Source organism: Trachymyrmex septentrionalis, unplaced genomic scaffold, assembly GCF_001594115.1.
Source record: "Trachymyrmex septentrionalis isolate Tsep2-gDNA-1 unplaced genomic scaffold, Tsep1.0 scaffold54, whole genome shotgun sequence".
Classification (NCBI taxonomy): Eukaryota; Metazoa; Arthropoda; class Insecta; order Hymenoptera; family Formicidae; genus Trachymyrmex; species Trachymyrmex septentrionalis.
In genome coordinates, this window is record NW_017305715.1 from 866,643 (window position 1) to 879,655 (window position 13,013).

At 30.7% G+C, this 13,013-nt stretch overlaps 1 protein-coding gene and 1 pseudogene across 1 annotated transcript in view; one reads left to right on the forward strand and one right to left on the reverse strand.

The window, feature by feature from the left end:
• The window catches only part of LOC108752093, a 16,882-nt gene extending 8,591 nt beyond the window's left edge, over window positions 1-8,291 (reverse strand). The window contains exons 1-2 of the mRNA XM_018492708.1: window positions 7,725-8,291; window positions 268-562 (exon numbers count right to left, since the gene is read on the reverse strand). Of these exons, the coding sequence (XP_018348210.1) occupies window positions 268-562; window positions 7,725-8,110 (681 nt within the window). The 5' untranslated portion in view covers window positions 8,111-8,291. The remainder of the gene's footprint in view (window positions 1-267; window positions 563-7,724) is intronic.
• A 1,271-nt stretch (window positions 8,292-9,562) lies between these two features.
• On the forward strand, window positions 9,563-12,961 carry LOC108752094 (annotated as a pseudogene).
• Window positions 12,962-13,013: the final 52 nt, after the last annotated feature.

Below are 13,013 nucleotides of genomic sequence, written 5' to 3' on the forward strand. Positions count from 1 at the left end.
CCACCGTCTAGGTGGGTATACCCCCTTAAGCCTTTAGATTATCGAGACACGTCTAAAGAAATTCGAATGATTACGAATATGATATATATGCTTATACATATATAGTATATATATAATTCACATTTGAATTATATTAAAGATCCAGCTTCAACCGTTATAGGCATTTAATTTCTAGTATTGATTGTGTTCTCTTATATGCAGTTTAAAAAAAGATTCTTATTATTAATATAAATAATAATGTTACATTATGTAGAAAGGTAATTTTACTTGAGGATGATAGACTGGTCTCTCATGCATTCCATGTACGGGCCATTCTTTCCACTCTGTCTCATCTTTTTTAGTAGGTGCTTGATAAGTAGCACCCACAGTATACATCTTTCGAGTAATAGATCTAGTGTTCATATATGGCATTGCGGATGATTTTATACGTTTCTCAAATTCATAATCCGAATAAAACTTTTTCTTGTTGTTGGTCAATAGCTGTTTAGGTCGAGAAAAATCCTTATCAACATTTCTCTTCGACATTCGCATAGGATTTCGTCTCACTTCTATCGTTTTCAGACTGAGAATATGAGTATAAAGATATTATAAAATCTGAATAAATTTTAAACAAATTATCCTTGTTAATCAAATTAATTGTTTTTTTTAAATCCATATATATACGGTATACATATAAAGTTATTTTTTATAAAGTAAATCTTTTGACAAGTTTTTATTAAAAATAATCTGTTCTTAATTAAATGAAGATTATACTTATTACATACAATAAAATCTGAATTATGAAATATATTTAAAATAGAGTTAATTTAGAAAAGTGGTAATTTAAATAACTTTTTTGTCATACACAGAATATAGCATAAAGGAAAATAAAAAATTTCTTAATTTTGATAAAAAAAATTAATAAATGAGACATCTTACTCTATTATCAGGATTATTTATTATAAGAATTTTTTAAAATTATTAAAAAGATTACACATTTATTACAAGAATTCTCAAAATTGGTAAAGTGAATTTCTTAAAAAATAAACACTTATTATTATAATGATAATGACCCACACAGTAATTGCAGTAATATTACAACTTGCAATGCAATATTACATAAATTTACTAAAATATTACTGAGATATTACATTGCGATATATCACAATGTAATGTTGCAATAATTTTGTTGAGATATTACAATGTGATATCATTCTGCAATATTGCCACAACTCATACAGCATCGATTGATGCGGAAAATTTTCAGAAATATTTCAACCTTTTACATCTCATGTGCAACAATTCTGAAAAGATTTTGCAATATGTCATATAGAGATTGATACCGAAATATTAATTTGTTTAAACTTAAAGTATATCTCGAAAGTGGTAATTATATCGTCAACTCTTTTGATTAATTGATCACATTATATGTATAAGCATATATACGTAATCACTATTAAAAAATTACACCTGCAGTTTCCACATATTATAATATCATTATTCATATACAAAAGGTTTTTTGCAGTTAAAGCACAAGTTATTTTTGATGATTTTTGTTCTGTTTAAATACAATATGTTTTTGAATTTATTGCATATAATAGATTTTAAAAACATTTCTATTAAAACATTTCATATGACATATTGCAGAATTCTTTTAGAATTGTTGAACATGTGAGATAAAAAGTTGAAACATTTCTGAAAATTTTCCGCAACAATCTGTATGGGATTTAAATAAATTTCTGTATTCTTACTTACTTTTTAAGGTGTTTTCTAAATGCCACAAACTTTTTAATAATTTTATCATATTCCGTAGATAAAAAATCTACAAAAAACACAATTTTTTTTACTTACAGCTTTTTGGCAAAAATCTGTTTTTTTTTTAGGATATTATTATAAAAAAAGGACCGACATTTGTTCAAAAGAGTACAAGTGAAAGAAATAGTGTTTTTTATAGATTTTGATCTCTTAAAATGATCTCTTGAAAATTATTACAAAGTTTGTGATATTTGAGGAACATCTTGAAAAGTAAATAAGAATATCGAAATTTGTTTAAATATATCATGTTCCCATATAGCATATAATATTGTAGTAATATTGCAGTGAGATTACAATATTGCAGTAATATTACAACTTGCAATGCAATATTACGTAAATACTACTGAGATATTACATTGCGATATATCACAATGTAATATTGCAATAATTTTGTTAAGATATTACAATATGATCCATCATTCTGCAATATTGCTACAATGTCGTCTAAATATTGCAGTGTGATAAATTGCAATGCAATATTACCATAACATCGTCCAAACATCGCACTAAAATATTACTGCATATCATTCAATGGTTGCTATAATGGTATACTGCATTGTAATATTACAGCAATATTATTCAATTATTACATTGTAGTTTATTGCATTGCAATATTACTGCAACAGCGTTGAAATGTTACAATGCATTTTATCGCAGTGCTATCTTTCTATATGAATAATATATGTTTTGATTTTTTTATTACTGAATAAATATTAAATATTAAATGTAAAAAAATTAGGAATATAGATTAAACATAATTCACAATGGATACAAATAAGCTGTTGTGTCTTATATCTTATTTGTATCTATTACAGTTATATTTAATATTAATTTACAATTTTTTTATTTCTCTACTATTCAATTTTTTTTTCCTGTTTTTAATTTTGTTTATTATGCGGGGCTAAATAATATCATTGAAATATATACGTAGGCTGCTGGAAAAATTTCTGCAATCTAGTACTTCCAGTGGCGCCAACGTTCCAGCTGATGACAGTACACTTCAGAATTGATCGTTATGTTGTCCGGTAGAAGCTCAAAAAAAACGATTCCTTTGAAATCCCATCAAACAGATAGCATCACCTTTTTTCGATGAATATCGGCTTTCGAAGTGTTTTGAGCCGGTTTATCTTTTTTACTCCATGATTTCTTGCGTTTAACACTGTTGTAAACAACCCATTTCTCGTCCCCAGTGATGATGCTCTTCAAAAATGAATCATGTTCTTGACGTTTGAGAAGCAAATCACAGACGTCAATGCGACGGCACAAATTTCTTTCCGAAAGAACATGAGGAACCCATATGTCGAGCTTTGAGATTAAACCTAGGCGTTTCAAATGATCATGAACGGTCGAATTCGATAAATTTAATCTCTCAGCGATCTCACGAGTTGTTATTCGCCGGTTTGCATCAATTAATGCCTTTATTGTGTCTTCATCAGCTTCAACTGGCCTTCCAGAACGTGGTGCATCTTCAACATCAAAATTGCCGGATCGAAATTTTGCAAACCAGTTTTGGCACTGGCGTTCTGTCAATACATCTTCTCCATACACATCGGATAATTTTTTTCTTGCTTGAACAGCATTTTTACCTTTTCGATAGTAAAAAAGTAAAATATGCCGAAAATGCTGCTTTTCACTTTCCATATTTGATAGGGCACCAACCAAAAACTACTGCGTAGAATCAATCGAACTTTTTTCACAAGCAAGCCTTGCTATATCAGCTGTCAAAATATATAATGATTATGCGTGAAGTTGGCTTAAGTGTGAAGTTGGCTGTGAAAAAATACAATTAAGTCCTCTGTTGGGAAAAAACGAAATTACTTTCCGAACAACCCAATATTTACAGAAATATTATTTACACGTTGCTTTAAAATTATCCAATATTTCAATAATTATTCCACTTTTATTATCTAATTGCTAACATATTATTATATTCTTTAGCATTATATTCCAAAATACATACGATAATGTTATGATAAAATATTCGGGGCTCAGAAAGCACATCCAAAATATTTAGAAATCTCCAGGAGACTCGACTTACAAAACGGAGTACTCGTGTACTCCTTCTTATAGAACTTCTGGACATTTTCTCCTTATAAAAAGCACATTAAAAGTTATGTGTTTCGTGGGTTTTCTCCGTGTCCAAATCCATTTTTGAGATGCGTTTCTCGAATCTCGCAGTCCATTTCATCAGGGCGAAGAGCAGCCTGATACTGAGCTGTTCCTCTGGGCCGTTCCTTTTTATACGCTACTTGTTGGAGTGGTGGGGGGAAAAGAAGAGAATTGTGGGTGAGGGGGGGGGAGAAGAAAGGAGGAATCGGTCAGTCCTCAATAACCGGCAGAATGGCTTTCCACATCTTATTTATGTTGTAGCCATTATCTCTATTTAGATTGTTAGGATGTTTCTGTATCTCTATGACTTCTCTGTACTTCCTTAGAAAGTATGAAGTAATGTTGGCTATTGTGGTCGTTTTATCAAACAGTATTTGATGTCTCGTTTCGATGTTGTGTTTTGATAATGCTGACTGCGTGACGTGTTTTAGCCGGACATCATGTTGGTGTTCTTTTATCCGTAGGTTGACCATTCTCCCGGTTTCTCCAATGTATACTTGCCTACAGGAATAAGGTATTTTGTATACTCCTGCGGAATTGAGTGAAGGTCTTTGATTTTTAGGATTTTATAAGCAAAACTTCGGCACTCCCATGGGCTCTCCTTTATCATCTGTAATAGCGGACTCGGTGATGAGGAGACTTGAGACAGTGTCCTTGATGTCGTTGGACTTAGATGCAGCATTTTATTTCAGATACGCGAATGACATTTGTACTGCGGTTGTTTCCTCGAAAATTGACTTGGTATTAGAACAATTTAACTTATTCCATCCGCATTTACAATTTACTTCAGAATTGGGGGGAGACGAAATAAATTTTCTGGATGTTATTATATCTATTAATGGTAACAGGTTTGGTTTTAATTGGTACCGTAAGCCGACCTTTTCAGGAAGGTTTTTGAATTTCAATTCTAACCATCCCATGGCACAAAAGAGAGGGACGATTCTTTCGCTGATTGACAAAGCATTTTTATTATCAGACTTTAGGTTTCATACACTGAATTTGACGTTTATTATCAACATTTTATTAGACAATGACTATCCACTGACCTTCATTTTTGACATAGTCAATCAACGTATAAAAAATTTAATTAGAAATAGACACATAACACATAGAGGTTTGGCTGACAATGTCGGGACGAATGAATCTGTTTCTTGGCTTACGGTACCATTCATCCCTCTCCACACGGAAAAGTTCAAACGTTTCAATAAAAACGACATCAGGGTATCTTTCCGTAGTCCCAATAAATTGAACAAATACATCAAAGTACAGAAAGATATTTGTCCACATACATCAAGGAACAACGTGGTCTACAAGATTTCATGTAATAATTGTGACGCGTCATACGTGGGATAGACGAGTAGAAAATTAAAGACCAGGATTGCTGAACATCGCAATCACATTAGATACAACACGTTCTGTCATAATTGAGCATAGGAGACAGCTTGATCACGAATTTCAATGGGATGAAGACGTAATTTTAGACGAAGAGCCTTGCTATCGGAGATGTTTGGTTTCAGAGATGCTTAATATCAGAAAGCAGAAGAATGATCTCAATTTACAAACTAACACCGAGTGTTAGCCTCCACAAGGCTTATATTCCCATCATAAATAAAGTTTGACTTTCTGATACTAACAGTCCGTCTTCTCTCTCAGTCTGTGTTGTTCCGCATTACTGAACGTACGTAATAATCGACACGTAATGTCTAGCTTACACATCTGCGTTCCTTCTTTCTGTATATATTTCAAAAGTTTTTTATTCCTTTTTAGACACGCTCTTTTGAATTTTTTACATATGATTTCTGGTAAGTTTTTATTATATTTCTTATTATTTTTTATTAGATTTCCGGTATGTCAACTTATTTACGCGTGGATCTTTTTTGTGGTACGCTTTTAATTTATCTTTTTATCAACTAGATCTTTGCCAAGATATCTTTAATACATTTGACGATTCAATCGTACGGACATAATGTTGAACTCGACATAAAGACTCACCCGAACTATGAATGTTCTGAATATGCGATCATTTGCGATAATTGATTTTATTCTGCGATTTTTTTCTTTATGTTAATGTCTGAAGAGGGTTCGATCCGGTAGCCGAAACTTGTAACTCGTAATTATTTTCGTAATTTCGATTCTAATTTTTGCGTTATGTAATTTTACCTCTGTTAATCATAATATATTATTTTGTTAATTTCAAAGAAATATGTTGACTCTTACTTTGCCTGTTACTTATTATTATTTGTTTTGCATAGAAAGAGTCCTTCGATTTATTATTTATTTCTTTAGGATTTTTTAAGATTTATCCTACCTTTTTGAGTAGTTTAAAGATAGTTCGGATATTGTGTTTATTTAATATCCTGCCAATCCGATCTGTTGTTCCTTTGACATATGGGAGAATAGATAGAATCTTATCGTCTGGATGTGTGTCAGAGACCGTTGTTTTGTTTACATGTTTATTGATAGTTTTAATTATGTCTTTTTTGTTGTGTCCGTTTTTCTGTAAGGCTAGTTTTAAGTGGTTGAGTTCTGTCTGTAGATGTTCTTTGTCAGAGATGGAGAAAGCTCTATACATATATAAATATTCATAAACATACATAATCATATATGAAATATGTCCATACATGTTCATGCAGCTCTCTTTCTTTTGTAAAATTTATGTTTTTTAGTGCAATAGAAATATTAATAGTAATGTAAAAACATTAAAAATAAAAGATTAATTTTCACATTATTTGTTTTGTTTTAAAAAAATCAAGTTTGAAAATATATTAAAAAATTCCTTGCATATAATTATATACAAAATTATGCATAATATATACATAATTATGCATAATTATGAATGTACAATTTTTTTTTATATTCTTTCAAACTCGTTTTTTTTCTAAAACAAACACTGCGAAAATTATCCCTTTAATCATTTTTTATGTTTTCACATTACTATTATTAATTCTATTACACTAAAAAATAATTTTATAAAAGAAACAGGGATGTATTAATATGTATGGATATATTTCATATACAATTGTACATGTTTATATTTATGTATATTTATATATATTTATACATATTCATGTATGAAAAATGTTTTATATAGTGAATCTTATACAATTATGAAAATTTAAAATTTTTAATTAAATATTTCTTAATATCATTATTTTACAATTTATTAATTAATACTCTAATACTCTAGTAATTATAAAGAAAATAACAGAAAAAGTAAATAATACTTAAAAGAAAAGATAAAAGATGTTAATTAAGATTTATAGTGGTATAAAGATTAATATAGAGTATACAAATAAGTCAGGACAAGGATTCTTAAAATTTATCAAGAGAATTTTTTAAAATTACATACTTATTACAATAATAGTGAAACATCCATTAATTTTTATCAAAATTAAGAAATTGTTCCTATTCTTTTATGTTACACGCTATGTGACATTAAAAAGTTATTAAAATAATCTCTTTTCTGAATTAGCTTTATTCTAAATATTTCGTAACACAGATTTATTAAAAAGAGTCAAACAATTTTGTGCACTGTACACAGAAATGTTAAAACTAATTGTTATGATAAATATTTATATTTTGAAATAATATATAAATATATTTAATTAGGTTACGTTTGTTTTCTGTATACACATATACATAATACACAAACGAGCGCGCACACGCACGCACACGCACACGCATACGCACACACACACACACACACATTAATACATACATTATATAATTATTACATATATATAATGAATATATATATTCATATAAATTTATATATAAATTATATATAATTTAATAGTATATAACTTTTTGATATTGCTCACGTTTTGTTTCTAACAGCTCGTGAAATTCCTTTTTTAACATCAGCACAGCCTGAAATCGAGCTGCTATCATTACTATTCGTTTCTATTAATTCTCTGTAATCACTATCCTCTATGTCCGATTTCATTTTTTGCCGTATCACAATCGTGTCCGGTGGTAGCTTTCGTAGAATTTCCATATTTTCATAATCCAATGCGTTGCTTTGCGTGTTTGAATTCCCGCGTCCTGCCATTTCTCCAAACTGCCGCCGTAGAACCATTTTGGAATCGTTGTCGCTTAACTCGATTATGTGGCGATTAATATTGTTAGTCCTGTTACGATCACTTGGCTGAATTTGTTCCATTAGGAACATCTTTGTATTTCCATCAAATATTTTGTCCCGGTCCATTAAGACTGAATTTTTAGTCAGATTTAAATGGGAAACATATCTCTTGATGACATCTTTGTTTTAATCTTTCTCAATCGATAAATGGTGCCAATGACTGCGTTCGGAAATGTCGCTCGGATGCAACATTTAACAAATATTGAATAAGGACAAGATAATAAATCCAAAGCATCGAAGGCATCCGAGCGACATTTGCGAACGCAGCCAATGATGGAAGAAACTATGTATAGGTGCATTCACATGCAAGCTTGAAGCATTATTACAATGACGTAAAAAATATTTTTTATACCATTGCTTGTATTGCCCAACTGATTGATTGCTGCTTCTGCTGCTTGACGCTTGACACTTGCATGTGAATACACCTTAAGAATACATTTACACCTTGGGCTGCGTTCAGATTTCTTACCGGGTGACTAGGTGAGTAGGCGAAGCCTAGCGAAAAGTACCAATGTGAGAAATCTAAACGCATTCTAAGGCCCGAATCTACAATAGATTTTTAAGTCTTAAACCATAAGAAATGGACGAATCATAATCAATTATTCTCGCAATTGATTGTAATTGGTCAATTTTTTATGACTTAAAGCTTAAGGGGCCGATTCTGTAACTCTTGACAACAGTCATTGATGTCATTGCGCAGCTTTTTTACTCTACATAATATCTGCGCAACGACATCAATGACTGTTAAAAGTTACAGAATCAACCCCTAAAACATCCTTTGTAGATCTGAAGATCTAAAGATGTATTTTTATGCGATTCTGAAATACTCGTTTTCTAGCGTCAAGAAATATCGAACCTAACCTTTGCAATCTGTAGCGAGGAAAAAATAGATTTCTACCGTGTATCACTGTGTTATTTATTCTGAAATTTAAAGTTCAACATATTTAATTATAAATATCATGCATAAATGACAGAATGTATAAATTTAATTCAAAAAGAAATTTCACATAATATATTCTCATATTATGGCTGCGTTCTATTTAATGCTCACAATGCTCGTGAAATTAGCCTGGAGCCTCATATAGACAACAGTACTTTGGCACAGAGTGCTGATTAGTGAAAAGCTGATTGTGGGAGTAAAATTTTCTTCCATCACCCGTTTTTCACCAATCAGCGTTTGGTGTCAAAGCGTTGTTGCATGTATGAAGAGCTGGGCTTAACATACATTTTTACGAGCTACTTAAACCGGTTGTTTTAGCAACAAAAAGAATCACATGGTCAAAATTGACGAATATCAAGTGTCCATTTTAATCACGTGATTCTTTTTGTTGCTGAAACAGCCGGTTAGAGTAGCTCGTGAAAATTTACCTTTACCCCGGATTTACAATAGATATTTTAAGTCTTAAGTCGTAAAAAATTGATCAATTACAATCGAATTTGAGAAGAAGAATTGACTATGATTTATCTACTATATTTCTTATGACTTAAGGTTTAAAACTCTATTGTAGATCCGGGGTTATGGCTTCTGTACATAGAACGCGACACCGCGCGACGGAAGTTGGTGCGATAGTTTTAACATCTTTCTTGCTTGGAAGGAATAAATATATAATTTCCATCGCGTGATAAAAGTTGAACTCCATTCCTTTTGCCGCGCGGTGGAAGTAATATTACATCATTTCTAGAAGTTTTGCATGGTGAGACCGACTCAAGAACATAGAATTATTAGTTAGTGTGACAACTTCCGCCGCGCGGCAAGCGTTGCCGCGTTCTGTGTGTAGGAGCCATTAGAGTGCGATTACATGAGCGCGGTACAGTAACTAATAGTAATTAACTAGGCAACTAGGAAACCACGTACCATGTATCTCCTATTTCGCTGATATTAGATGGAGTGCGGCACGAACTAGTAACAAACTCACATTAGTATGAATTTTTTAAATATGTTAAATTATTTTTATGTATTTTTTATCAATACTCTTATTTTTTTAACAGATATACTTAATAATTGCGTTTAAATCAATTAATTCCATTAAAAAGTGTATAGTAGTATATAGTAATAAACCGTGCTTCATATAATATCAGCGAAAGAAATAGGCGATACGTAGTACGCGGTTTCCTAGTTGTCTAGTTAGTTACTATTAGTTATTGTACCGCATACCGCGCTCCATGTAATCGCACCCTTAAGCTAACTTTTACGCAGCACGTTCAACGTAAGTTTATTAAATATAAATTACACATTATGTAAATATTTATCAAAACGTAATAGTTATTCTTTTTTATTCGTTACGAGAAGATGTACAAAACTATATGACAGTGCGATTCAATCCCAATGCACTTTTAAAAACAGGAGCACTGCCTACAAAATTTAATTGTTAACCTGACAGGCAGTGTGCACATAGTACATCAATTCGTCCAGCAGTACTAAAGCTCCAAAAAGCTAAAACATTAAAAAAAATTCTGCAAACTAGTAGAGCACCAGAAGAAGACAACAAATTACAGAATATGCGGAACCTGTTGCGACCGAGTCTTTGAATATCGATATTAATATTGGTAATTAAAATAATCGTCTTTATTAATAAATAATTAATTCTTAACTTACTTAATTTCATATAGGGTAACTCCGATATATACACTGCATCAATCAAAAACTTAATTTATTAAGTATTATTTACTATGTTTAAAGTAAAAAAGAACTACAATATATTAGTAAAAACTTTATACTGTCTACTATTATGAAGAAAATATTAGAAATCCGAAATATTTATATTTCGTATTAAAAAATGAACTTTTTTAAACCCTTGCATTTTTGCCGTATATTCCATAGGGATAGGATATATGGTTATTCATAGTGGGAGGAAGAGGTATGTATGGCTTATAAAAAATTTACAAATAATGCATATAAATAAGACGTAAAATGGCACAATAACAATATAAAATGCGTTTATAAAGTTTTATTAAGGAATAAGAATGATAAATATATATATGAAGTAATAAATAATAATTACAATCTTCCTACATGTATTACAAGTATTATGACATGAGATACATATTTCACGTAATACATTTATTGTATTTAGTGTACTGAATTCAATCTGCACACTTTGTATGCTTTGAGCATAAATCCCGCCTGTTAAAAATGTCATATATCTCAAACAGGTGGGATATACAAGAATAAACTAAACAAATAATATAAGAGCAAAATATTTGTATTTTGTTATACAACCAATACTTCACTATTCCTCTATACTCATGTATCACGAAATAACCACTAAGTCTTTTGCACGTCCTACAGTAATTATTTTATATAGATTATAATTTATGATGGCGCTACTTAACACAGTGACAAATCGATTTAATTCACAATAATTTCATTAAAATTAAGTAAGAAACTGAAATCATAACACAATACTAATATAACATAAAAGCATGTAACAGTAGTTGCCAGAAAATTACCCTCCTATTTTTTTCTGATTTCTGCGGCGTAAATCCCAGCGCGGTATATTTACCGAAATTATCCTATTAATATTATTCTTGATTTATTTGTAGCCAAAACTGTTTCGATTTCTGAAAATCAAATATTCTGTATTGAAATCGATTGGATGAATAACAAAAAACAAGAATTCAGGGATGTCAGTGTTCAAGTAAATATACCAAATCAGAAAGTAGTGCGTAGCAAGTATGTATAAAATATACCTGTGATGTAAGATGCTTCCTGTTCAACGGAACAGAAAACATAACAAAATGTTATTGTATCCTGTATATTGACAAATAACCCATTTTACCAGCAGTTCTCTCGATGATACATTAAATGACTGTGAGGATGAATATTTGCCTTCGGAGGAAACCAGTGAAGAGGCAGTAAAATATAATACATTAAAATACAAAAAAAATGATAATCATTGAAAAAAATCCAAAACTATTTGGATATCCAGACCAACGCCTTTTTTTAAATTGAATTATTAAGCAAAAAAACGGGAATAAGTACAGCAGAAATCTGTTCAACTCTTAGCAAAATTAAATTGAATGACTTGTTTGCAAGACTTGGAGATGAATTTGGAGTGAGTGCCAGTAATGCGGGAGCAGTATTTAGAAAAATCCTTTTGATTATATCATATTACATTAAAAAAATTGATAATTTGACCATCTAAGGAATCAATAAAACAAAATCTGCCACCCAGTGAGAAATGATAATGGAATCGATATCGATTTCATTGTCATTTCTTACTGGGCAACTCCATTTCGTGCTCGATACAGCCACGTTCAATCTATAATCGACTGTTTGGAAATTGAAATACAAAAAAGCCGAGCAAAACGATTAATCAAAGTATAATGTTGTCTGAATATAAGAAATGCAATACTATTAAGTATTTGATTTCAATGACACCGGATAGACTGATTAACTTCATATCTGAAGGTTTTTGTGATAGAATCTCCGATGCAACAATCATGGAAATGAGTCAATATTTAAATTTACTTCCAAATAACTGTGCTGTAATGGTTAATAGAGAATTTAAAAATATTGACCATTTAATTAAAAAAAAGGGATATATTCTTATTCGATCACCCAATGTGTTGAGTAATTCTAAGCCAATGAAGGAAGAAGTGATCAAAATTCGGCGAATAGCCAGGGTCTCTATTCTTGAAAAATATCGCATATGAAAAATTAAGAAAATATTATTATAGTATGCGTTACATATGCTATAGCATTTCGCTAGTTTTTCGTATGTGATGCTTTTCGAGAATAGGGGCCTAGTTTAAAAATTCACGTGGAACGAATCATAAGAAGAATAAAAGAGTTCAATATTTTAAAGCCGCATTCTGCGATTCATCATGATTCATTAGATACCGTAGATGACATGATCATTATTATCGCTCATGATAATTATCGCTGGTTTAATTAATATTCGTAGTCTGCACTAATCGCACAATAAATATTGAAAATTTAATTGTATGTTTATTTAATATTTTCTTA